Source organism: Rosa chinensis, chromosome 3 (assembly GCF_002994745.2).
Source record: "Rosa chinensis cultivar Old Blush chromosome 3, RchiOBHm-V2, whole genome shotgun sequence".
In the NCBI taxonomy this organism is placed as follows: Eukaryota; Viridiplantae; Streptophyta; class Magnoliopsida; order Rosales; family Rosaceae; genus Rosa; species Rosa chinensis.
This window is the reverse complement of record NC_037090.1, coordinates 10362885-10390153: the sequence shown is the minus strand read 5'-3', so window position 1 is coordinate 10390153 and position 27269 is coordinate 10362885. Positions and strand designations below refer to the sequence as shown.

General features: G+C 38.1%; 4 protein-coding genes across 6 annotated transcripts; 2 read left to right on the top strand and 2 right to left on the bottom strand.

The window, feature by feature from the left end:
- Positions 1-912: 912 nt before the first annotated feature.
- On the bottom strand, positions 913-3609 carry LOC112193656 (omega-3 fatty acid desaturase, chloroplastic). Its single transcript, XM_024333882.2, has 8 exons — positions 2824-3609; positions 2623-2712; positions 2442-2508; positions 2227-2319; positions 1962-2147; positions 1710-1790; positions 1421-1558; positions 913-1342 (listed from the first exon to the last, which is right to left on the bottom strand). Exons 1-8 carry the CDS (start codon positions 3330-3332, stop codon positions 1169-1171), a joined length of 1338 nt encoding a protein of 445 aa, XP_024189650.1. The 5' UTR covers positions 3333-3609; the 3' UTR covers positions 913-1168.
- Positions 3610-4710: 1101 nt separating this feature from the next.
- Positions 4711-6300, top strand: LOC112192186 (selT-like protein). 2 transcript variants are annotated; one of them, XM_024331778.2, is made up of 4 exons: positions 4711-5106; positions 5223-5299; positions 5530-5848; positions 5980-6300. In XM_024331778.2, the coding sequence occupies exons 1-4, from the start codon at positions 4909-4911 to the stop codon at positions 6088-6090; spliced, it is 705 nt and encodes a 234-aa protein (XP_024187546.1). In that variant the 5' UTR covers positions 4711-4908; the 3' UTR covers positions 6091-6300. The 2 variants fall into 2 exon arrangements, with proteins under 2 accessions (XP_024187546.1, XP_024187547.1); XM_024331779.2 differs by having other exon boundaries at positions 4712-5106; positions 5226-5299.
- LOC112192184 lies at positions 6256-15284 on the bottom strand. Of its 2 annotated transcripts, none has more exons than XM_024331775.2 (24): positions 15060-15284; positions 14693-14823; positions 14261-14345; positions 13751-13804; positions 13293-13384; positions 13084-13187; positions 12260-12335; positions 11233-11692; positions 10381-10719; positions 10051-10257; positions 9827-9925; positions 9673-9745; positions 9431-9558; positions 9028-9322; positions 8696-8934; positions 8475-8599; positions 8127-8241; positions 7970-8025; positions 7739-7832; positions 7464-7650; positions 7275-7349; positions 7093-7196; positions 6948-7010; positions 6256-6714 (listed from the first exon to the last, which is right to left on the bottom strand). In XM_024331775.2, the coding sequence occupies exons 1-24, from the start codon at positions 15111-15113 to the stop codon at positions 6607-6609; spliced, it is 3363 nt and encodes a 1120-aa protein (XP_024187543.1). In that variant the 5' UTR covers positions 15114-15284; the 3' UTR covers positions 6256-6606. The 2 variants fall into 2 exon arrangements, with proteins under 2 accessions (XP_024187543.1, XP_024187545.1); XM_024331777.2 differs by having other exon boundaries at positions 14693-14818; positions 15060-15283.
- Positions 15285-22896: 7612 nt separating this feature from the next.
- On the top strand, positions 22897-26868 carry LOC112195067 (acyl-coenzyme A oxidase 4, peroxisomal). Its single transcript, XM_024335413.1, has 13 exons — positions 22897-23056; positions 23283-23384; positions 23722-23828; positions 23978-24055; positions 24155-24278; positions 24486-24559; positions 24657-24716; positions 24880-24989; positions 25201-25360; positions 25859-25935; positions 26036-26207; positions 26288-26380; positions 26571-26868. The coding sequence occupies exons 1-13, from the start codon at positions 23035-23037 to the stop codon at positions 26700-26702; spliced, it is 1311 nt and encodes a 436-aa protein (XP_024191181.1). The 5' UTR covers positions 22897-23034; the 3' UTR covers positions 26703-26868.
- Positions 26869-27269: the final 401 nt, after the last annotated feature.

Here is a 27269-nt window from a genome sequence, read left to right as displayed (position 1 = left end):
ATTAATTTTGTTTTATTGTTAGTTTGAATGAGTATCCAGCTTTCAATTGCCATCTTTTCAAGAAATGTCAAAATGTTGGGTCCTTAATGTATTTTGAAATTTGGTTACTACGTTAATGTATTATGTAAAAGTTAAATACCCTCGTAGAAAAGAAATCGAAATACTTTTCGCATTGTCAAAACGCATAAAATGTGTTTCATGGAGATGGAGAGGAAACATCCTTTGAGGTGGAGATAGTCTTGGATTGGTCTGCCGTCCAATTAGAAATCAACATGTAAACAAAACAAACAAAATTGCATACCCAAATATCTCTTGCTTGGTCTTCTAAAAGATACTTCGGTATCTCTCCCTCCTTATAAACATCCAGATAGAAGAACTCAACAGTGGTTGTCGAACAAGCTACATATCCTTGAGGTGCTTCTGAGAATTACACTTGTAAAAAAGTACTGACTAGTTTGTTGAAAACACTGCCAAACAAAGCCTGAAAAACTGCTAAAAAGTTTGGTATTATAACTTCATGTGACAAAATTCTTATACGACTGTGACGTGACAACTCCAGACCTGTGAAAGAACAGTTTTTTATAACACAAGACATACTGAACAAATTTTCCGGAGAAAATGGCTCGGCCACTGTCGGCAATTTACCGATTAGTCATACATATAATCATATATGACGTTCAACAGAATAGATAGAAAATGATGGGTGGTTTTTTTTTTTTTTTGTTTCCCTTTGATATTTTGATCAAATCAAACTAAAGGTATAACATGATTAATGTTTTTCATGCTTCCCCCCCCCCCCCCCCCCACACACACACACAAGATTAGCAGAAATCTTAAGAAACACGAGGCTCATTTTCATAATAGAATCCTTGGTACATTCACCAATTCCCAAAAAAAAACAGAAAAAGATGGTTGGTTTCTTCAATTATTTTCCATTTGATCTTCTTGAATGTTTGTTTTACAATGCATTATAGATTTGCTGAAGAGAGATTAATTCCTCTCCACAAAGAATAAAATACTACACTCCTATTTCGACATACAATAACAGGCTGCTATCTGCAACTGCTCTTCTCAGCCGTGGGTTCTCCACTGCAACAAAAAAAGGCAAGCAAATCGTGCTACTTGAAACTTTTTTTTTTTTTGGTCTACTTAACTAAAGATTGAAGCTTTACTTTGAACTAAGCTCGGGGTCGGTTTGGTAGTACACAACATCCCCCGAGTCACTGACGTAATGGTCTTTTTTCAAGCTTGTTATAAAACTTCCAAGTAGGTGGAACGGTAGAGGTCCTGATTTCTTCGGCTCTCTGTAATATTTCGCAAACACCGGCTTGGCCGCCTCTGTCTACAAGTTCAAGAAGCAAAGCATCAAAAACCTGCAGGTATGTGTATTAATTCGAATTAAATTCACGTTGGTACTTACTGCTTCAACTAAATGGTAGTGAGGGATTTGTGGGAAAAGATGATGGACCACATGCGTTCCAATATCGTGATGGATGTTATTGATCACTCCGTAATCACGATCAAGTGTTGTGAGCCCTCCCCTCAGATAACTCCATTCCTACCAAAACATTTGGAAGAAATTTCAAAACTTTGAAAGAGCTATATGACTAGCTTAAACAAGACTAGATGAAAAGTATGCAGAGAAATTTGCTCCTTGTTGTGGTATGATAGGGAAGACAATCCCTATCATGAATACAACAGTTTTGTACCTTTCCACGATACCACGGTAACTTGTCTTCGGGACCATGATGGTGCAAGTAAGTCACTAAATCCAACCACATGACAAATACCTAACATTAAAGCAGAAATCAAATATAAATTTTCTTTTATTGGATTAGTAGTTTAGTACATGACAAACACCTAACATTGAAACAGAGTCCTACTTTGATTGGATTGGTAAAAGCAATCCTACTTGTAGAGTAGAGTGTAAACCAATATGAAATTAAAGATGTAGAATTTACCCAGTAGGGAATTCCATAGAGCTTAAGCATTTGAATAGGACCAATCACAAATGATAATCCCACAAGCAAAGCAGCCATGGCTATCCAACATACAGTGGAAGTGATCACATCTTTCTTCTCATTGGGGACAAAGAGGTCGCTGCTTGGCTCAAAATGAGAACCAGTCTTTCCTGGACTTCTATTCCACTGCAGAAAACCAATAATAATCAGCTACTAATTTCAGAATTTTCTGGGCCGGATTAACATTCAAGCACTTAAAACTCACAAGGTAGAAAGGGTATGCAAGCAAGGGAAAAGGCAAAGTGAACCGCAACATTTTTGTTGTTTTATCCAAAGTTCTGTAAATTCTCTCGGACAACTGCAAGAATGCAACTTTATCATCTTCAAACAAATAAAGAAACCCAGGATGGGCCTCAAGAAAAGCAGAACAAGAACATTGAATTCATAAAAAAATAAAAATATAAATAAAAAAAGACGAACCGGATGCCATGATTCATCATTCTCAACATGTCCATGGTTTTGATGGTGAGTCCTGTGGCTAATTCTCCTACACAATTTAATCATCATTTCACACTTTAATGCATCTTATGCTAATGCTGATCAAACACATGAAAACAAAACTCATAATGACAAAACAGTTTATCAATCATCACTAACATACCATCCATGATAGGGTACAAGTATGGAAGAATGCAATAGATGTCCAACCACACTATTTAGCTTTGGATTATTCGAAAAGCTTCCATGTCCACTACACAATCCAAAACCACACAGACAATTAACACCACCACCACACAAAAATTTACCAAAAAAAAAAACTTTCAAACAACAAATGCAAATTAGGGGAGTGATTAGAGCTTACCAATCATGACCAAGAACAAAGAGAGCCCAAAACATGGTCCCCTGAGCAACCCAATACAGAGGCCAAACATACCACTTGTTCATATAAACCGCAGCCGCAGCCAACCCAAAAACCACCACCACGTCCCTAACCACATAGCTCATGGACCTCCATGGGTCCTTAACCCAACAGTGCTTTGGGATTGCCGCTCTAACATCACCCAATTTGAACGGTGGAGGTGAGCCCGGATCGAATTCAATCTCTTCTTCATCTCCATTAACGCCATTGACTCTCATTCTCTCTGCCTCATCTTCTTCTGTAGAAGCAACTTTCAATGGGGCACTCACCTTCACTCCCCACCTTCTAAAGCGCCCACTTGAAATTCCGGTCGACCCGAATCCAAGATCTGCGAAGTTGTTCTTCTGCAAAGTCGGAAGCTTTATTGGGTTTGCGGCGATTCTGGTTCTGGGTCTCGGTGAAACCTGGGGGAGAGGCCTTAGGCCACATTCTGAGAGGACCCAACTCGCCATTGGAGAGACCCAGATGGAGCAGAAACAGAAACACCAGGGTTTTAGGTTCTTGGGTCTCCTCCCTCACGCTTTTTAAGAGAGAAGAGAATGCCTGAAGCTGAGGCAGAGAGAAAGAAAGTTGAAAACTTTGAAAAGACAAAAATATCTGGGTTTTAAAATTGGAATATATTTCCTTTCATAAACACAGAGATCTATTATTTTAATGCTCTGAATGTGAACTGTGATTTTTTGTGATGATGACGAAGATGGGTTTAAGGACGCAGAAAACGGTTAAATAGCGATGCCAATGTCAGCTAGGTCTGGACTTGTGTGCTCAAATTGGACCATAGGACTTGTTCCAAGGTCAACCAAGTCATTTTCCATTTTTCCTTGTTTAAGTAGCTACCATATCAGAATTTCATGCTTGACCTTTTACTTTTACCATGCCATCCAATTATTTTGGATTTTTTTGTTTTACTTTCACAGATTTACCATTCTACCTTTGGGCTTCACAAGGATTAAACAACCACTAGAAAAGAGAATGTGAAGGTGCTCTAAATTAGAACTGGTAGTTTGCATGATTGCATCATATTTTGGTGTGAGGACAATAAGAAAGACTCGAAACTATTGGCTGAAATAGGAACACAAAGCTAGCATGCAAATCCTAACTTCCTAAGTATGGAAGTTAGGCCAAGTCTATGCCTCATGTCTTCTATAGGGAAACCTTAATCACATCAAATTACTCAGAAACGATGAATGGCATGTTTAGTGAGGTGTGAGAAGAATAAAAACCATGTAAACCGGTAATTTTAGGGTCTAGAATATTAATTTTAGGGCCTAAAATAGGAACACAAAATTAATATGCAAATTCCTAAGTTCCTGACTTCCTAAGTATGGAAGTTAGGCCAAGTTTATGCCTCATGTTTTCTACAGGGAAACCTAATCACATCAAATCACTCAAAAAAGATGAATAACATGTTTAGCGTGATGTGAGGAAAATAAAAAGCATATAAGACAATAATTTAGGGCCTAAAATAGGAACACAAAGCTAACACGCAAATCCTAACTTCCTAATTATGGAAGTTAGGCCAAGTCTGTGCCTCATGTCTTCCATAAGGAATCACATCAATCACTCATAAAAGATTAATGACATGTTTAGCGTGGTGTGAGGAAAATAAAAAACATATGCAACGGTAATTTTAGGGTCTAGAACATTCTATTTTGAAAGTTATATATTATGATTTAATTGACTTTTAATTTTAATCGTATATTATAAAATTTAAAGGTGTCTGAATTATTTTTGGTAACACTTTTAATTTGTGTGGTACGCTGTGTCACAACTAAGGATTAATAATATTTAAATTTATGATGCAAGACTATAATTGATTCAAACAAACCGTACCAAATATAATCCAAGCAGATTAACAGAGCGTTTGGGTGATTGGCATTTGGCACAATCACTCCCAAGGAAAACGAAGATCCTACTAATCAGCAAAGCTTCTATGAGCAAGTGAATCCTAGACCTTGGCAATAGCCTGAAACTCAAAGACAATCACTCTCTTTCGTTTTCTGGTCTCTATATCACTCTGTCTCTCCAATGGATCGAGCTCAGTTAGTTCTGGTTGCGTTACCAATCCTTCTGTTCTGCAGAGACATTTTCAACCTTTTCACACCTAGACCTCCAAAACCTACCCAGTATCATTATCACCAGATTGTTGATCCTGACGAACCAGACCCTGATCCCCAACCCGAACAGCAACAGATTCTCCAAGAGCCGCTTAAATTCCCAGTTCAGGTCTCTCTCCCAAACCCCATATTTCATTTCCTGTTTACTCACATGCATAATTGCGTCTATATGCACATAATCTCATATATGCTGAAAATTATGATCGTGATTTGTCTTTTCAACAGCAGAAATCCGATGGCATTGGAGAAACTGGCATAGGAAGCACCATCAACATTGATTTTTGCACATCTTGTTCTTACAGGTCTCCATACCACTTATACCTTCCTTTATTTGTTTTTCTTTTTGATTATTCAAATCTTGATGAATTGTAACAGTAATCAAGGGATTTAACATAGTAAGATAACCAAATTCCAGTTTTGGAATTACTCTATGTAAATAGGCTCTTGGTCTTAACATAAGTATAGAAGGTTGTATAAGTTGTCTCATATTCTCATCGCAACCCTTTTCTCTGCTATGTATATTGTGTGGCAGAGGAAATGCAATAACAATGAAAAACATGCTGGCAACATCATATCCTGGGATCACTGTAATCCTAGCAAACCATCCTGCTTCATTTTCAAAACGTCTGCTGAGCAAATTGGTACCAGTTGTTCAAGTAGGAATCATCGGGACGATATTGGGTGGTGAGCAAATTTTTCAAAGGATGGGGATGGTGCCACCACCTTCTTGGTACGAGTCCTTGAAAGCTAATAGATTTGGGAGTATTGCAAGCAGTTGGCTTTTGGGGAACTTCCTCCAATCCTACCTTCACAGTACAGGAGCTTTTGAAGTCTTTTGTAATGGTGAATTGGTATGATTCACATCTATAATTTCTCGCAGGCCATAGATGATGATGACTTGATTATGTTAGGAGTACCAAGTCTCTCTTTAGTTTCCATTTCTCTCAATTCTCATCCTTGTGTGCCTCCTTTGACATTGTAGGTCTTTTCAAAGCTGAAGGAGGAGAGATTCCCCAGTGAAATTGAGTTGAGGGATCTGGTCGGGAAGAAGCTTGCCAATTTGAGAAAAACTCCAAAAGCTGATATCAAATAATACGGCTATGATATGTCATAGACAACTGTTTATGACTAATTTTCGAGCATAGGATCAACAATGCCTCGTCTTTTATTTTTCTTTGCAACAAGAGCAAGAGCTGCCATAACTTTCGTATGCTCTACACGTTGCACAAAGTGGAATTGTAAAAATTACCAACGAAACTGATGAGCGTTAACTTCGCAGTTTTCAGATTATAATTTTTGCACATATGGAATTCTTTTTTTTTTTTTTACAATCATTAACATATTAGGAAAATGGTGGCTTCCAATGTTCTGAAGCCGAGCAACCACCTAAACTATGCCACATAAATTACTTTGCATCAGAGGCAACATACAATGAGATGACAAATACACTGCTATACACTGTAAGCACACAAGAACCTTTCAAATGTCTGCTGGTTCACAAGCTGCAGGTGATGTCCTTGCATGAACTTTTGGTCTCGTCTCCCTCTCTCAGAAAGGACCAGCAACTCCCCATATGAAAACTCGAACCCAGCACATAAAGTGAAACTTTTTAAATATGCCACCATTTTCGCGCTTCTAATGTCTTGACTAGCTCATTCGCCATTGATGCAAAATCTTCAGCTCCATTCTGCAGATCCTCCGTGCGCTTGCTGAGTTTCTGATAGAAGTGAAATTTTGAATTAAAAGAAAGAAAAAGGGAAGCCAGTTTGTTCAAGAGTCATTTAAACATTTGCTCGTTGAAGGTACACTGTCACTGGTCTAGGAAAGACTGAGATCAAGACTGGTACACGCCCCCCCCCCCCCCCCCCCCCAAGTGACAGTATCACAGCATTCTCCATTTTTTGAAAGATGAAATAAGAAGCCATCAGTTTCTCAGATCTGTCCACCTACCTCAAGTTTTTGCCCCCTCTCCATGAGCTTATTTCTTGCTTGGGAAGCCACCGAAGAAGCATCCTGAACCCATATCGGAGAGAAAATTAATTCTAGAGCACTTCTTTATCTATCATATAAACCTATTATCATCATCTGAAATTACCTCAGCTTTTCTATATTTAGCTTTAACTTCTTCAGCAGTCCTAACTCTGGGCTTTGTATCACTAGTCCCACCTTGAAATAATCTATCCCTTTCTGAGTCCCCTTCTGCCATACAAAAGTGTTGTTATTGTTGTACTTTTTAACAGTACAAAAACATCAGTCAAATATAACAAAAGAAATTACCTCTCCTTTTATTATCATCATCATGGGATGTTGAAGTAGATGTCACGCGTAGAGGTTCATCAATTTCAATGTCATCTATACCAAAAGCATGCATTCAGTTTAGAAGTGAAAGGTTGACCCAAAAAAGTGAAGACTCAACCAAGAGATGGAAAAAAAAAGGGGAAAGGTTGAGGTAGAGTAGGACCAGACCTATATTAAGCTCCAGATTTTCTTGATGATCCAAAGCTGGGACCGAGTCCCACTGCTGGGACTTGCAAAACATGCCTTCTAAATGATCGAACCTGGATTTAGGAGTTGCAGTAGAATCTCCACTCTGAACCATTTTTCCTCCTTTCAAGCCTTTGACAATACCACCTAATATCGCAGGGGCAGTACTCTGTAGTGAAAACGATATGTTAGGAATGCAACATAATGAATTCTTCAAAATAAAAACCTAATAAAACTAAATTTTGTTTTCTTTAAACCTGTTTCTTCTTCTGATTTAAAGAGGCACTTAATGCAGCATCTGCAGCAGCTGCAAGAACTGCATCATGGAGACAAGGCAAAGACTCTGGAATCCTATAGAAACAAAATTTCAGGAATCATCTTTCTCACTCCCAATTCATAACCCAAACTTCAAAGCTCGACTTCATATCTCAATCACTGCACCAGTAGTTAAACTGATATTTATGAAAAGAAAAGAAAAAAGAACGTACCTGAAATCATTTTCCGCAGCTAACAGAGAGATGAATACTGTTTCATACCCATTTGCCTATAAAAGTCACAAGCATCAATCATGCATCAATTTAACAGCTAGAAATCAAGAAATTAAGTGCTCCAAAATTTCTTAAACTTTCAAGACAACAATATTACCAGTGTGATATGTGCATCATCGGAACTCATTGTCTTATCCATATTTGCCTTACAATTCCACCTTAGAATTGACATTAAGGAGCTTTCTTTCACCAATTCTAAATCAGGAATAGATCTGCCCATGGACAGGTATGAACATCTCATTAAACGGTTGGAATGGACATCAACAATATAAATCAATACTCAATCAGTTTGCTAGGTGGATATGCTATCCTAACAGGAGGGGAGAGAACTATTCCTCCTGTATAAACATAGGAACTTTTTGATGCACTGATAAGGTATTCAATTAAAGCTGCATATTCTGTATATTCTTGATTATTGATGCAAAGAATATAAGAGAAACTTTACCTAATTTCAATCTCTCCAGTCTGAAACAGCAAAGTCAATCCCCAAACTTTTTCAACTTTTTTCAAAGTTGCCGTCCAAATGCAAGGTCTTGCATGTTTCACCTTTCGAATGGGTTCATTGTTTCCCTAACAAAACCATATAGCCTTAGCATGCTTATAAACATATGATAAAAGTAGTAAACAAGAATAAAGTAATATGAATAGAGGTAACATAACAAGCACCTGAATTACAGATTTTGTGGAGTACAATTGCACTGAATCCACACAACAAAGCAAAATCAGTGAATTCAACAATCTTTCTTCAGAGTATGCATTTTCTGTATTATGGTCCTGGTCCACCTCAAGTGAATCTATAGGAATTGGAGAACTGCCGGCCATAGACTCATTCTTGGTTGAAGTATCCTTTGAGGCCTCTTCCGGCGGATTTGCATCAGATACTTTAGAGGCTGAAATTCTGCCATCTGGTGATAATAATAGAAACTCAGAATTATAGTTATCAAGTGAAACAAAAAGATGAAGCGTTTTGTGTTTTCCTATTGGAAATTTGTACTTGCCTATAACATACATTGAAATTGCAATCGACTCCTTTTTCAAGTGCCATGGCCGAGGGATGACCATATTACCCGTGTTTCCACAAATTAAATGTATATTTGCATCTTTGGTTAGAATGAACATTACTTCCTCTGCAGGGTGAACTGGTGATTTAGTTTCCGAGAGCTTTGAACTCTTCAAGAGGCCTTGAGGATTTGTAATTTCTTTCCAAGTCATTGAAATGACTGAGGAGCTAGAGAAATATGCATCTTTTATGAAGAACAATATAGATAAGGAATTTGTGTCCAGCATTGCAACCTGAGACAGAAACATCAAATTTACTAATTTAGAATCCTTCTGATTGGTAAAAGCATAAATTATGGCCAATGTACAAACTATTAACAACAATGAACAAATGATACTTACATAACCGCAATCAAATCCCACTGCAAGTTTACCTCCATGCTTCACAAACTGAAGTGCTTGAACTCGGGAATTAGTAAGACTGAAAACAGCTCTGCATTGAGGTCCTTTTCCTTGAGACAAACTGTGGACTAATAATCAAGTTATACCATTGTTAACTTAATAAAATAAAGGCTCTAGAAAAACTACTTCAAGATCAGCATAGTATGATCTGGTCATAGAAAGTCAAGGACATTGACAAATACCTTCACATTTGGTTTCGGTCACAAAGAGGAATTTTACCCCATCTGAATGCCCTTTGAGGTTATAAATTCGAACCTATACATGTTGGTAGAAAGACGATCAGTATACTAAAACTTAGAAGTGAAATTTAATAGTCAATAGTGAAAGATATCTGACCAAACCAGATTCACTGCCAACAGCCAAGTTTAAAGTGAAGCTGCAGAAATCCATTCTCGATACCGGAGAACTTAAACCAGCCACTTTTATATCTTGCACCTGCCAGTTAGATGGAGATAATTTGGTATCAAATATGTCTCCTTTATAGTAAAGAGATGTTTTATGTTCTTTCCTTTCCTTCTTATATAAGAATAGTACATTAAATAATCTAAGAGTGGTGATACCTCGCCTTCTAAAACAGAGATAAAAGATAAGAGCGGATAGGTGGCATTCCAGATCCGAACAGATCCATCTGAATATCCTGCTAGATATACTCTCTCAATACCACTACTCTTCGAAAGAGACAATTGACTGGGCACACCCCCAGTCAAGGGCCATTTTGTTCCATCTAATGAAGTTGGTAGTGAGCCAAGGTTCACAACTGAGCATAACTGAGAAATAAATAAAAGCATGTGAGGTAGAAAGAGAAAAATATGAGCCTTTCATGAATGAGAAAAGTGGCCTCTGCTAGATATATGAATATAAACCACTCATACTTGAAAATAATGTCACACCTCTGATAGAGACTTTAACGAGTTCTCCCCAGTAGCTGTCCTAATAAGTCTGGCAGCAGTCATGGTCGGATTAGTGGTAGGTATCACCACTGGAAACTCCAAAGCAGAGACAGATGGTTTCTTTTCTTGCTGGGATATTAGGGCCGAGAGACTGGTTTCATCATAAAAGTGCAATTGCCCAGGGTTTGTTAACACAAATGCATCAGCTCTGTGATTACCCGCAATTGTTGCAAAATTTGGTAATAAAATCATGTCTGCAAACGAACCAGTAAGGGTAAGGTCTGTACGGCCAACACATCTTAAATTCCCCATCCCAGAAGACCAATCAAGAGTCAAAACCTGGACAGAAGGAATCTCATCAGCTCCTATCTTGAATGCCAGTATATTTCAAAGATAAGACAAAGCAGTGAAGTGCCACTTCATTAAAGAGTTGAAGTGACAATACAGGCAGTTTTAGATGCCAAAGGCATCCAGTATACAATCATAAAACTGAAAATCAATTAATCAATTCAGAATCAGAACTGGAAATATAGGCAATGAAACTAAAAATAAAAAATAAAAACTGCATGTCTGCACAGAGTAGAAGAGAAATAAAAATGATGTGACAAAATGTAAAAATGTTGTAATTTGAAAATCATCTGGCATATAACCCAATACTATTGTTTCAAGATATAATTTCACTTTAAAACTTAAGTCTTTACTATTTCTAGGTATGTTGCAATGTTGTTGAGCAGTGTAAGCTTGGATATATACTTTATATCAGGAGAAAACCATAAAATAATCAGTGACTGCATTCAATTGCAACTAAACACCAAAAAAGTGAAGTCAAACAATTATAAACAAATGACGCACCGTCAGAACTTCGTCTGATCCTATTTCATCGCCACCATAGATAAATAGTTGTCCATCAGAATCATTATGGGATTTATTTAATGTGGACCACTGTAAGACAATGACAGGAAGTCTTCTTTCTGATGATGATAATCGTAACTTAACAACATTATTAGATGATGACAATGCTTGCTGACCCTTAATGGAAGCAGCAGATGACGTGTTCCAGAACAGAATATCTCCATCTACATATCCCACAGCCAGAATGGACCCATTGGATGATGCCCAACAAAGAGCACTTATCTCTTTCTCTCCCAGTTGATGTTCTATTGTATTTTCTGGAGAATCTATATTGACTTCATCAGTAGGCTTAACAACTCCATCCTTTAGTTGGAGATCCTTACCACCTCCAATAAAAACAATTTGAGCCTCGGACACATCCCAAAGAATAAGCAACCCATTTTGATACGCAATCAGTACTCTGCCAATACAAAAACCCTCATCATTCAATAAACTGCATAGATAAACTGTATAGGTAATATTTATCATCACTATTTGTTTTTTTTTTCTCCAGTAATATGATGTAAGCCTCGACAAATAAGCAGGAAGCCCGAGTTAAATACTCTTCATATGTTACTGGCATCAAGTCCAAACTGTAACTTTTCCTCCCTCTCAAATATTTAAATTCCTCATTGACCATAGAAAAATCTAAAGTTTTGTCCATTTTGAGATGCAAAATATTGCATACTAGCCTTTATTGGTGAGAGTAGTTATGGGTTTCAAAATATCTTCATCTTATGAAAACAAATTGCTTTATTAGATGATAATTTGATAACCAATATTAGTTACTATGAAAATTAGACACAGATACCAGTTAATACTTAACTGATAAAAGAAACTCATATACTAGCTTAATTTACCAACAAGTCCTGCACTGATAATGATTGTGGCAACATCAGAAAGAGAAAACCTAGGTCCATATTGTTTCCCACTCTAAGGAGATATGAAATATTGTAATGTGAGAGACTTCAAATATATTATATCTTGCCTATTTCCAGATGAACCAGGTTGGGGAAGAAGTCCAACTATCGGTTGGTCGGTAGGAAATGGAAACTCGGCAGCTTCTGTGTAGTAGCAAAAAATATTTGCATGAGGTAATAATCGAAGCAAATAAAAGTCAAACATTCGATAATAATATTTTACAGATATTGATTGACGTCACCAAAAAAAGAAGACATCTCATGGTAAACTATTAAGATATAGGTATTACAACTATCTTTCACATCCTTACAACTTCGAAATCCAAATCCAACACTTTCTCAGTAACAGATTTTATTCAAACATGCACTCAAAGGTCACGCAAACTCTTGAGAATGTGTTGTCCAACAGAACAGGAACAATAAACAAAAAGGACAAAATCGAGGTATGAAAAAAAAAATATCATAGCTTGAGATTTAACTGACTATGGGATCCCTGATTGATCTGATTAAAAAGAAAAGAAAGACTAAGAATTTACTGGCACAAAGTTTGCATGTAACAACTATATCACCAGAACATTATTACAACATTCTCCAGTGAACAGATGCTCACAGTTAAGAGATTTCTGATAAATTGATCTCAAGCATTACAGTGACATTTTATATTTGTTTATACATACATTCTCTTCTTCTTCTTCTTTTTTTTTGTTCATTTTTTTAGGGGGGAGCACACCTCCTTTATAAATTAAACCCTTGCATCTTTCAGTTTGCTTCTTCGGGGATGAGATAAAATACGTAGTGGAGGAAGCTAATATGAGCTAAAAGAAATGCTAACTGAAGGTCAAATTATGCACTTCAGTTATCAACCAGCAAAGATAAGAAAATAAGATATTACCGCTTAATGAATCTGCAGATATATGATATGGCAACTGCAAAAGTTTTCCCTCGTCAGCATCATACTTCACCACAGCCAACAGAGCATACTCATCGCCTACATACCTGCCAATTGTAATGTACTAAACAGGTTATCAAGTGCACTTCTCCAGCCAATAAATAGATGACTGAAAATGAATGGGAAAAAAAAAGTTCTGGTCAGTAGAATACATTAAGTTCGAGCCATGGATTACAGAAAAAGCAGTTATATTTGATTCCCACTCAAGAGAACAAACTAGGCATCTGCCCTCAAGATTCCAAACCTGCCAAAAATTGAGAAGTTATTGATCACTTCTAAACAAAAATTAGTTACATGAGTAAGAACTTCCTATTAAATTGTTAGCACTTCATGATCAATTACAAGTGCCAAGTAAACAGCCGTTTGCGACCATCAACTATCATCTGCTTCTGCACTGGATTTAGTTAAACTGGTAACATAATGAATTCAACCACGAACACTAACACCTATGCCAAATAGTTAGTTAAAAGACACTGGTCTTGATAATTGCCAAAAGGAACTTAAAGAGGACACATGACATAGAACTACTTTAATAGAGTTCTCAAGTTTGACATGAATGTTAAGTTTGGCATGGGAAACAGAAACTGCACAGTTGACAAAGAATCAATACCTCAATGTTATTATCATTTAAGATGCTGACCAAGTAACCCTGGTTATGTAGAAACTGCCAAAAGTACAGTAAATATTAGTTTGCTGCTTAATCAATAAGTAATAGAGAAGAAGAGTATTCAAGGAGGTTTAGCAGACTGAAAGGAAAAGGTGTATCAGATACTTATATAAACGTAACGTTAAGGCATAGACTTTGTTAAGTAACTCCCACCACTTGGAAAAGTTCATCCGGAGTTCACAGACCATATGTATGGTCATGAGTCCTTTCTCCAAGTATAAAGGAAAAAAAAAAATAGAATGGTTTCCTCGATAAGTGGGAAACTATTTCTAATAATTTGTTTTGCATGAATGAGAAAGTATCAGTCTTGTTTCAAAAACTTTGAGAAATATTCCTGGAGAATGCCACCCTGCTATATGATCTTGTATTACTAAGACTAAACTACTAGGGGAAAGGTAAAAAAAAAAAAAAAAAAATTACTGGAAAATTATAGTTGATGTTGTAGACAGATACCTCGATGTATTTGTAAGGCAATTGTTTTTGGGATATAAGAAGTCCTTCAATACCGTCACCACCAATTACTTTAATCCTCCCATCCCTATCAGCAAAAATAGTATCCAAAGCAATAATGTCACAATGTAGCGTATGATTTATGTCAAGTAGGAAGATATGCTGTGCATTTAAAGTTAAATGCAAGGCAGTCGCAGTAGCCTTCTTTGCCATATGGACACAATAGGTTACGGCATCATTTAATAGTACTAATACCGCAATCAATTGAATTTTACTAACAGTACTTTGCGAAGTACGCAACAGAAGTTAAAAGCCAAATGCAGAACAACAAGTGAACAATGCTTAGTAGCAACAATGCTTTATCCGATTTCTCACTGCAAATTCAACCAAATGCCGAAGATAGGGAAAGAGAAAAAGGATGCATTTGAAACTCACAATGTCCCGATGGCCAGAAGCCGCTGAATGGGGTCGAAAGCAAGAATGGACGCCGTAGATGGAATACCATAGTGAGCTGCAACTCGCAGGTCCAAGTCTGCTGACGTCATACTTTCTTGTTGCAAACTGTGCTGAAAATCAAATTCAGAAGCATGATGGTAAAATTGAATTCAAATTCAGTTTCAAGAGCTGGAGCTCAGAAATTCAATTCAATTTCACAGCGGCAGAACTGTAAGACGAAAGCTTTAGCAAAATTGCAGTAAGAAATGAAAACCCTAGGCAAATCAATCTCGGTTTTAGTACACTAGTTATGACGGAGCTGAGGGACAGGTGGCGGCGATCGGTTGGCCGGAAAACGATTGGTTACCTGAGAATGGTGGTGGTGGTTGACGGCCTTCTGTAAGAGTCGCTTGGCGAACATAGCGAAAGGATTTGAAGGTGAATCGGAGAAGGAGAAGGAGAGGAGAGAGGAGACTTTCTATGTTTGCTTCAGTGATCAAACCGATGACATTTCTTTTAGTCTTTGAGAGAGAGAGAGAGAGAGAGAGAGCTGTAATCGTTTCGGGTGAAAAGCCCGCTTAGGGGGGTTGTTTATGGGTGCGGATCGTCTGTGATTGGGTGTAGTTAGACTTTTCTGCACCGGACTGCTTTTGTCACTTGGATTTAAAAAAACGTGGGAGTTGTTCCGTACGTTATGTGCACGCAATCCCAAACTCGGGAAAATTTTGTGGAAATTTTGATTACCAGAATAAACAGATACCGAAAATTTTGTAGAAATTTTGATTACCAGAATAAACATGATCAAGATAACTAACTGGTGAGCTCAAAATATGCAAAACGAGTAGCTAACAAGAAACAGTTTTGTTTCTATTGAAAGGGTGTGAACTTAAGCCTCGTTTGGTTGCCGGAAAGAAAATTAGTTTCTTGGTATTTCTCATGAGCATGGGAAAGTAAATTTCTCACTAGTTTTCCTGCTAATGTTTGGAAACACTGGGAAAGTAATCGCAAAATGTATTTTACTTTCCTTTCCGATGTTTGGTTTGTACATGAATAGGAAAGTAGGTAACATCAATTTTCCAATAATATCCTTATTGTAAACAAAATAAACAATTCAAGACTCAAAAGTTTATTGGAAGTAATAACAATCATTCAAATAATTTTTAGAGTAGGTAATTAATGTGCAATTAATGCAGGGAAAGTATGACTGAAAATGAATCTCATGGGAGGATTCATTTTCCCCCTGTTTTCTCTTCATGCAGGAAAGTTGTTCCTTTCATTGAGTGTGCCAAACACATGAAATGATCAACTTTTCTTTCCTAACCTTTCCATTCCGCGAACCAAATTAGACCTTAAGAGAGATCAATTTATAAGGTATGAGATAGATTGTGGGAAATAGTAAGACCATAAATTTTTGGACTTTGAAATTGAGTTTTTCATTTCCCTATGTATGAAATTGAGTTTTTCATTTCTCTATGTATGAACTCCCTCTTCTTTTTTTTTTTGGGGAGAACAAACATCTCTATTCCCAATTCTAGTGAGAGAAAGTACACCTTCTCTCTAAAAAAATCCAAACCCGCTTCCTTAGTTTTCCTCCCCCTTCTCTCTTGCCATATCTAGATCTATATTGATCTGGATCTTCGGCTTGAGAGTTGAGGGGAGGCACCGATCTACAGTTTTCCCAGGGATCTTCCCTCTTCGAAGGCTTTATGCCTCTTATCTCGGCTTTCCCTTTTCAGTCTGCTCCATCCAGCCTCCCATCTCCACTCCCACCATGCTCCCTCCTCTCCCTCCTTATTCTCTTCCGATTCTTCTTCCATCTCTCAACCCTTTCTCTGTTGTTGATCCTTGAACATCATCCAAAATTATCATTTTGGTCTATTGAATCCCTCGCTTTACCTTTATCATCTATAGCCTCGATCACCGTTGCCCTTCGGGGCATTTACCCAGCTCTTCGGAGCTCCCCTCTATCATTGTTTCGTATCTGCGGATTCCATCATTCCATGGTTCTTTGTTTCTTGGTTCCTTAGTTCTTTCTCGGTGGTTGCTTATCTCCAACTGTTCGGTGACAATCGGAGGGATACTTTTGGTTCATCTTGGTGACAAACACTATGATAGTACTTTGTTTTCTAGATATCTAACTCTTTATTGGCAGATTTGGAAGACAAGAAATGATGTTATGTTCAGGCAAAGTTCAGCTAACCCAGCTTCGATAGTAGCAACAGCTCCTACAACCCTTAATAGTGTTAATAGACATGCTTTGGAAGTGACTAGAAGCTACCTCAAACACTCGGCCACTATTAACACTCACCCTCTCCTAGTGACTCTTGTAAAATAAACTTTGAAGACTCAATGATTAGGAATTTGGCTGCTAGATATGTTTTAATCAGAAATTCTGATGGGATTCCTCTAATTACAACTACTAAAAGAATAGGAACGTCGATCGTTCATGTGGCTGAATCCTTGGATCTCTGTGACAGCTTACTCAGTGCTCACCAAAGTGATTTTCAAAGACTACAAGTGGAGGGTGACTCCAAACTTGTCATTAACCGAAATGAATTTACCTCACCACCTTGGAGATTGTTGAGATAATTCAAGACATATGACAAGTTGCTGCTTCGTTTGACTCAATCTCCTTTAAAAATATTTTTAGGAAGACAAACTTTGTAGCATATGCTAGTCCAAATATAGGGCATAGATCTTTATGTGGTCATATATAGACCAATTCTATCCCTAGTAATGTGTCAAAAGCTTTACCATTTGATATTGCAAACACTAGTTGCCCAAGAGACTTTCTAATCTATAGTCTTTTCTTCTTAAAAAAAAAATACTCAATAAAGATTGTCAATATTAGAAGCAAATATTTGTTCCAAAGAAAATATTAGAAGCAAATATACAACATATGAATTACATTTTAAATATCAAGTTGTTGTCTAAAATGTAAGCTCTACAACTTTTACTTTGTAACTCTTACTCGCTAACATTAGAAGCACATATCCAACGTCTAAAAACAAGATAAAAAAAACCTCATAGTCACAGTAAAGTGCAGGCTGTCTTACTAGTGTTTGTTAAACTGGGAAAATTTTAAGATTAAATATTGTTTACTTCATGTACTTTTTCTGAAAAAACAGTTCAGTCTCTCACATTCTAATTTCAACAATTTACTCCTTGCAGGACCTTGTGATTGAGAGGCAGATTCTGATAATAAAATTCTATGGATCGGTCGAACTAGCAAACATACTAATCACCAGAGACTACATTTGAGATCCATGAATTAAGAATATTAATTCGGATTGAATATTAATTTCAAGGACTTGAAGAATGGCATGGGTAACTTCATTCATTTGCTTATATTTTGTTATGATAGTTGATTTACTTTCCTGGTCGAGTTAGGAGTTTTTGCTTTGTTTGAAACAAAATGTTTTTCTTATACTTGTTGTGCACTGTTTTGACATTGTAGAAGTAATATTGTACTTTGGAATTCTTCTGTAGTTTTCCAACACGTGGCTACTTCACCTACTATAAAGCTTGTATTCTTGGAGAAAAAATTATCAATGAAAAATTTGCATTTTTGTTTCTTAGCTCTCTTTCTCTAGTTTCTTTCATTTTCTTTGTTAGGGTTTGATATCCTAACAATTTGATATTAAGAGCTAGTCATAGTCAAGCAGAAGGTGGTAGAGCTCCATGTTAAGATCCACCCACTTATAAGTTATATTTTATTTGGACCCATCTTTGCGCATAGCTGCGACATCTGTTGCGATGTGTTTGTTCTGGGCGACCTGGTCATTAATCAAGGTCACAAGCTGATCGTGGTTCGCTTGGCTTCGCTGAGACATGCTATCCAAATGCCCCTGCGTCTACTGCAATCCTTGCCCTAGGGTTTGGACCTGATTAACAAGGTCGTCAATCTTTCATCGCTCTTCCGCGAGCCCTTTGCTTGTCTTTTCATAGTACGATGCATTGTTTTGCTGGAAGATGGCAAGCTTCTCCTCTATGCTTGCATTCGGTGGGATAGGAATGGGCATGAAGCCATCAAAGAAGATTTTGCCTCCCAACACCTGAGTGGTGTTGAATGCATTACCAGTCCCAGCGGGCTGGATAATACGATCATTGTTGCCCTCAGTGGTGGGCTGTTGACTTCCTCCTTGTTTGGTTGACATGTCAGATGACGGTGAGTGGAGAGAAAATCTTCGGATTACCTGTTCATCAGAAAGACCACGACAGTCGGCATGAAAGTGCGGGCTGTAACTGGAGGTCTTGTGTTTCGGGCAGTTAACGTAAACCTTTTGATAAGGGTTTGCGCTTGACTTCCCAATGGCTTCTGGATGTCTGAATTGAATAAATAGTTGAATTCAATAAGATGTTGTGAATCAAGGTTTAGAAATGCGGCCCAAGTATAGTCGCCTAGACACAAATTTTCTTTTATATTCTTTGGGCAACCTTATTGAAATGGCCAGGTGGGGGAGGGCGAACAAGAGAGGCAGAATCCATTTTGGCATGAGCTACTCCCACTTAGAGGTTTAGGCCCATTTGTACGCACTTCTGGATTCAAGAACCTGTCATGAACGTTGTCCCATTTCTAGACACCATTTCACATAGGCTATATTTACTAAGATGAGAAAGGTCATAAGTGTGAAGACAGTTTAACAAGTGTTAATAAAAGACGCTCTTAACCTTAAGGGACCTGAACTAGGCACCAATAAGGAGTTTAGGCCAATATTAACAAAAGAGACTTCACCTATTCCGTTATGATTCACAACCCCTTACCAAGATAAAGTCCCATTGGGCATGCCAAAATGTTTGGCTCAAGTTTTTCTTGAGTTGGTCAACAATCTCTTTTCTTGCGTGGGCGTGCCAGCACCGTTCGGGTGCGGTCGTTGGGGGTGTCCTTTGACCTGACTTCTTTCAATCGATTGTGGACGAGGAGAGCACCAACCTTGTCGTGGGATTCTTTGTGCCTCATGGCGAGGATTTTGCTGAGCTTCTTCAAAATCACAATTGATACTCGACGTCGTAGATCGAGCAGAGCGAAAACCACTGAGAAGTGAGGAGAACTCGCTAAAGCGTGATTTTAGCTTGGCCGGAGGGTTTGGTGGCACTGACAGTCAGCTCCTGAGAAGACTAGGACTAGAGTGTGACTACCGGTAAGAGAAGGAGAGGGGTTGCTCTAGAGAGGATTGGATAATCTTATAGATTGTTGTTGATGAATTGTGTATCATGTTGTTTCATTGTAACCTCTATTTATAGGTTACCATGCCAAAGTGGTTGGCCTTAAACAAATGATAGTGGAGCACTAGTTGGAGATAGAGGAGCACTAAATGGGGATAAAAATGATGAGTTTTGGAGTGATTTTGAGTCACTTTCGGCTCCTTTATTCCTTCAACTATATCTCCACCAAGAATTCAGAATGGGCCTTCGACTTCTTCATATCAAATGATCCATCATGAGTGTAGATCATTCTGAAAAAATTTCAGAGGTTACTTCCAAGTGGTTGGGCCGAAAAAGCTGCTGGACTCCTTGCAGGTCCAGTTTTCTAGTTTTGTCTTTCAGAAGACTAGACTGATTGTTTGAAGGTTTTACACTCCAAACTAGCTCTTGCACTCTTCATAAGAAATGATCCTTGGGATGTCTAGAATGAATATGGAAAGTTTTAGCTCTTTTAGATTTCGTTTGGTCAGTCTGCCTCCCCTCCTTCCTTGTTTAGCTCGGTTTCTCCTAGCCGAAGTAGGAAAATGTGCTCAAGTTGACTTTTCATTTCCATGCTTCCATCATTTTGCAAGTAGGCTTTATTTAGCCTCTAAATAATATATTTTGAACTTGTCAACAATATATATAGCTTAAGCCACTGACATTGGCTTAATTTCTCCAAGACAAGCTTTGTCAAGCCAAAATGCTCATTTTAGGTCCAAACAATACTCTGTTTTCCTCGAACACTCACACTTTCGATTTGTCCGAGTCTCACCAGCGACTGCGTTCGAGTTCTCAGTGAAATAGGAAGAGGGAGTTCTAAGTTTCCATATCAATTACTGTTGACTTTGACATGAATCGGAGGGAGAGCTAAATAGGATAGTCAAATGACTCAAATCTGGATACATGTAATCTCGGTCGGTACGGTGGCGTCGAAAGGTCTAGGTGATCTCATCAGTATGAGGGGGTCTAGGGTTAATGCGGGTTGGTGTGGTTTGGTATCAAAACATCATCTTTTTGTTTTGGTTAGGAAACTGAACAGCTTTTTCCAGTGCGGCACCGCAGCTCGTGCATAATGCCCAGGCCTTACCACAATAAAGAACCAAGAAATTAGCTATCCTCCTCAAACCCGAGAGGCCATCCCTCATATAAATAGGGGCTCCAAAAACATATAGGGACTGAGAAATTAATAACTTGATAAGAAAATTGCAAGCCATGACCTCTTAGACGAGAAGGCAGAAGCCTCAGTAAATGAGTTTGATGAAATTGGGATCAGATTAGCTCTCCATTTATAATGGAGGAGAGTACTAAGGTGCCAAGAGCATCGTGGGCACGACACTAGCAGAGCCATTAAGATATGTGTATTTAGTACTTTAGAATTCTGGTTGTTTGAAAATTATATGATATATTGTAGTTATTTTAGGAACTTGAGTGAGGCTAAGTGAGAAATTTTTGTATTTAAAAATTTGATAGGATCTGTAAAAAGTAGAGAATGTCAGCTGAGTAAATTTGGAGGTTTCAATAGAAAATCTCATTTCAAAATTATAAACATGACACTGCATCCTAGGAATTATTTTATGCACCGACGCTACAAGTGACCCAACACTTATAAGATTTTTTTTTTTTTTGAATCAAGTAAATAACTTTATAGATTAAAACTCAATAGAGTTGATTACAATCATATTGTAACACATCTAGAGCACTCTCTGGAGCGTCATCCAAACAAGAGAAACTTGTGCTAGGCTCAAGCCAGAATGGCTATTACGTACCCTTCCCCTGCCATATACAGACAGAACAAGAAGATGTGGTAGTACCCACAGTGGTACATAGAAATAGGTCCATTCATTGAACACACCATGCTCCGCCATTACAGAATAGCTTGAATCCTCATTCAGTACTACTTCAGAAGATTCGCTAGTACCACATGTGACAAACCAAAATGTAGTTCGAATTAACCTTCTGGGATCCTAAATACGAAACCCTAAAAAATTAGAGTTCATCAGCTTGGTCCACAAAAGGGCCCAAATACAAGAAGTGTCCAAAAATATTTTGGACACCCAAAGTGTTCCGGCTGATTAGGGTCTAGGACATGAGTTGGGCCACCTAATAGATTTGGGCCACACATTGGGCCTTGAAAGTGATCTGAGCACCCAACCCAAATCTCGTTGTCCTTCTCCTGCACTGATCACAATAGCCACCGCACGTACTGGCTTCCGGCTGGCCTGATATCGAACCCTCAGACGCAGAGCCCAAGCCACCGCCTTTTGATATCTTTGCTCCTCCGTCGCTGCCGTTAAAGCCATCGTCGTGTTCCTTAGCGACTTCTTCACAGATCCAGCCACCCCGCATCAGAGAGCATAGTATCTCGAAACCCATTGCACCATCACCCCTAGCAGCTCCTTAGATTTGCTTAGTAACTGCAATTTCGGCCAATCATCCTTGAGCCGCCCTCATCGTGGCCGAGCCCGACCTGAAATATCCCTTCTAGCAATCAAACTCTGGAAGGCCATACCGCCCCAACACAGTAGGCCGGTTTTCCTTTGAGATTCCTCTTGAGAAAATCGGAGATTAGGGTCGATCGATTCAAACTGCCGGGGAGATTAATGTGATTGAGATTTTGCCAAAAAGAGATGGCTTTAGAGGGCTGAAAGGCCATGAAACGTGGAGAGAATGACTCCCCTTACAGAGGAGGCCGATATCGGCCGCCATTAGAGAACCCCAAGAACGGGGAGTCTAGGGTTTGGAGAGAGCATGAAGGTTATTTAAAGAATTTGATCCAAGGTTTGATTTTCTGAACAGTCACAATCCCCAACACTTTTTATAATCAATCTTTTAATAATAACAAAAAATGTATTTAATGTAATCAAACTATTCATTTATGTTAGTGTAAGTACACTTCAATGTTCCGAATCCTCCCCCGCCAAATCCGGCTGCTAATAATCCACATTCATGTGAAATTTCCACGTATACTTTTTGTCCAATAACCCGATAATTACAATTTTTGGCAATATCCGATGATTATAAAGATAACCTATAAAAGCTTCGAGTTGCGTGCCAACTCGATCCATCTCACCGTCACTGATCCGCCATATCGCGTGTGGAGCTCAACAATATCGCAACGAACCGGAAGCACTGAAAAAGCCCAAGTCTAGTTCACCATGACAATACCTCCAAATCAAGGTAACCCACGATGCAGTTCAATCTTTACTATGAGCTATTTCGCGAGAGGCTGAAAGATCAGTAATTTATGGCACTTGTAGTTTGAGACTGGGGGAAAGCTGGTTTCTTTTTTTTTTTGTTTGATTCTTGAGCTGAACCAAGTCTGCAATATTGATCAGCTGCTATAGTGTTGTGATTTAGTTGGGGTCAACGGTAACTGTTGTTTTGGTGATGATCACTACTGCAGATGATGCTAACAAAGCGAGGACTACTTATTTCAATTTACCTGCATTGGATGTCTCCCTTGCTTTCCCCCAAGCAACTCCGGCGGCTATATTTCCTCCCTGCAGTAAGAATCATAGTCATCACTCTATGGTCTATACATACATATGTACATACCTGTGAATTTGAGAAATTTTTCTCACAATTTGGTATACCGACATGGTAATGCATTTGTACATCCTTTGTTGTTTTTGAGAATGGTTCATGTTCGAATCTCGTCATCTTTATTCTTTTTGTTTTTGTTTTCCCCTTCTTTTATTATTATTATATATTATTATTGTTGAGTATTTTGTGCAGTGAAAGGTTTGCTTAATTGCAAGTTCCATTTGTAGTTATATAGGCCACTAGGTGATTTCAGGTATTAACTTCCCTTGTTATGATCTCGTGACCTTGAAAATTTACAGCTTCCGACTATTATCAATCTAATGACCTATTGACGCCTGAGGAGCAGGCTCTTAGGATGAGAGTAAGACAGTCTGTAGAGAAAGAAGTAGCTCCAATCATGGCGGAGGTATGCCTTTTGTTAAACTCAAAAGTTTTTGAGAGAGAACCATATGATCGTTTGTGTACTTGTTAAATTTTAAACAGTCAGTAGACTGTAATTCGGATATATTCAAATCCATAAATATTGAGATATATCTGGGAATTTTAATTTTTCAGTATTGGGAGAAGGCAGCGTTTCCATTTCATATTATTCCAAAGCTTGGTGCCTTGCGAATTGCTGGGGGCACAATCAAGGTAGGTAGTGGATGCCTTTATCTGTTATTGTTAAATGACTTATAGTTCATGATTTGGAGGATGGGTTGTTAAACTTGTTTTGGACCTTCTTGCCACCAGGGTTATGGGTGTCCCGGTCTTTCTATTACAGCAAGTGCTATTGCTACAGCAGAAGTTGCTAGAGTTGATGCTAGCTGTTCTACTTTCATCCTAGTTCATTCATCACTAGCAATGCTCACTATTGGTGAGAATTTGGAAAATCTTGTACTTTGGAGTTTCTTAACTTAAAATATAACCAAATGACTAATTGTTCACTTTACTGACTAATACTACTTCTTTAGTTCTTTACTTTCGAAAGGAAATACAAATTTATTATCATGCACCCAAAATACAAACAATGCTGTTGATAAGTCGTGACTTGGTCTAACTCTTTTCTGGCTGTCAATAATAGCATTATGTGGATCAGAGGCTCAAAAGCAGAAATATTTACCGTCTTTGGCTGAGTTAAAAACCGTAGCCTGTTGGGTAAAATGCTCCTTTAAAGCATAGCATTTAGAATATATGTTTACGTCCTTTTATGCTAATGCCAAGATACTCAAATCTGCTTTTCTGCATGATACAGGGTTTGACTGAGCCTGACTATGGAAGTGATGCAAGTGCCTTGAAAACAACAGCGACAAAGGTCAAGACTCTCAACCTTCCCATCTTCTTCTTTATTTCTATTAAGTGGCAATATAGTGTCATTTTGTTTTTGTTTCTATTAGCTTCTGGATCCATTTAAAACTATGATTGGGGTCTTAAATCGCATGCTATATCACATATTCTTGTGTAATTGGGATTATTAGGTGGAAGGAGGTTGGATGCTTGACGGCCAAAAGCGCTGGATAGGAAACGCTACCTTTGCTGATGTGTTGATTATTTTCGCTAGGAATACAACAACAAATCAGATCAATGGGTATGTAAAAAATAAATGTGTAACAAATTCTCTAATGTGATGAAAATTGTTTGTTACGCTGCAAAGCAATGCTGAAGTGTATAATATTTCCTCTCTCATTACTTCCTTGTTTCATCCATATTTCATTGGTTTTTTTTTTTTTTGGGTAATGCATTGGTATTTAAATGCTCTAGTTTATGCAAAAATCACCAGTTTTCTGCTTCTGTTTCAGATATATAGTAAACAAGAATGTCCCTGGACTGAAAGCTACAAAAATAGAAAATAAAATTGGTTTGCGCATGGTTCAAAATGGAGATATTCTCTTAAAGCAAGTTTTTGTCCCTGATGAGGACAGGTTACCTGGTGTTACTTCTTTTCAGGATACCAACAAGGTATGATGCAACTGTAAGAAAATAAATTCTTGCTTAAAATTCTATCTTTTGTGCACCTTGAGCATGAATATAATTCATACTCAACCTTATTATCTGACAATAAAAGAAAAGCAGAGGGTATTTGATTTGATGTAAAATTTAAAGACAACATCATAGACATCATTAGGGGGTTTATTTTTGTTCTTGCAACTTCTATGTCCCCTTTGAGATTTAAGGCTTGATAATAAGATGACATTAAACGACACTTTTAACTCAGAATCTTCTTTCCATAGAGAAATATGGCAAACTTGCTACTCCGTTTTCCTCTATCCAGTAATTCATTCTTAGTGAATCTTCAAGAGGTTTACCTCATTATGCTCTCTCATTTCTCACACTTGTCCAAATGGCATGCACTTGTGTTGTACATATGAACTCATTGTTTCATATTATAAAAAATGAATGTTGTCTTAACGATTAGTTATTGTTTGTGTGTTGCCTGTTTTAAATTACGGAAAACAGGTACTTGCTGTTTCCCGTGTTATGGTTTCCTGGCAACCTATTGGTATATCTATGGGTGTCTATGATATGTGCCACAGGTATAAAATTTTTATTCATCTGTCTGTCTCCCCCTTCTGCCATTAAGTGTATTTTCAAGCTTTTCAATGTTACCTAGTCTGATCTTTGAGGGATTGAAAGGTATCTGAAGGAGAGGAAACAATTTGGAGCACCCCTAGCAGCTTTCCAAATCAACCAAGAGAAACTTGTTCATATGCTAGGTAATGTTCAAGCTATGATACTTATTGGTTGGCGCCTCTGCAAGTTGTATGAGACAGGTAAAATGACTCCGGGTCAGGCTAGCATGGGGAAGGTGAGACAAAATTGCATCCTCTGATTTATTCCAGTTATCATGTTTTGTATCCAATCTAATAAACTTTGGTACATCTTCAGTCATGGATCACTGTGAAAGCAAGGGAAACTGTTGCTCTAGGGAGGGAATTGCTTGGCGGGAATGGAATCTTATCTGATTTTCTAGTTGCAAAGGTTTCATTCTCATCGCTTGGTTTGTTACTTATGTATGGGATAGAAAAAATATTTGATTACTAGGAAAGTAGACACATTTCTTCAACATGGTATTGGGGGGACTATGTGTTGGCCACTGGTTTTGTTAGATACACCCATTTCTCTCTATGACTTTCTGATCATCTTTGATATTTTTGGTCTCACCTTGCAGGCTTTCTGTGATTTGGAACCCATCTACACCTACGAAGGCACCTATGACATCAACAGCCTAGTCACGGGTAGGGAAATCACTGGGTTTGCCAGCTTCAAACCAGCTGCATTGAGCAAACGAAGCCGCCTGTAGCAGCATTACTTTTCTAGATCTCAACCCTGGAAAACTTGGTGTTGTACTGTTGTCTCATGTCAACACGGTTTAAATAAGATAAGACAGACTTGTATTGTTCATTCTAGTGTTGAATAGTTGACAATAGAAAATAAAGAGTTTTAATAACAAGTGTATTTGTCTATCATCCGATGCCTGATGACCAGGTTCGTGCATCCAATCAATCTGGTGAACCCATTTTTCACCAAAAGGACAAAATCTTGAAGATCGCATTTTCTAGCCTTAAGTTTCCGGAAATGAGATCTAGTCACGGTTGCACAGCTCTGTCTGTAATCTGTATGGACCAAAGTCTCTGACCCCAACCAATTCCAGTCATGCACAAGCTATGCCTATCTTCAAACACAAGCAAATTCTCTGTTGAGGCGTAATGAACAAAAAAACAGCGTTACCTTTTTTTATAGTTGAGTGCAACAAAAGTCATTTGGTTTGGTAAGCTAACGACTCGAAATGTAGCCAAACGTCATAAAGCAACAAGTTTAACGACTCGAAATGTAGCCAAACGTCATAAGCAACGAGTTTTGTAACTTT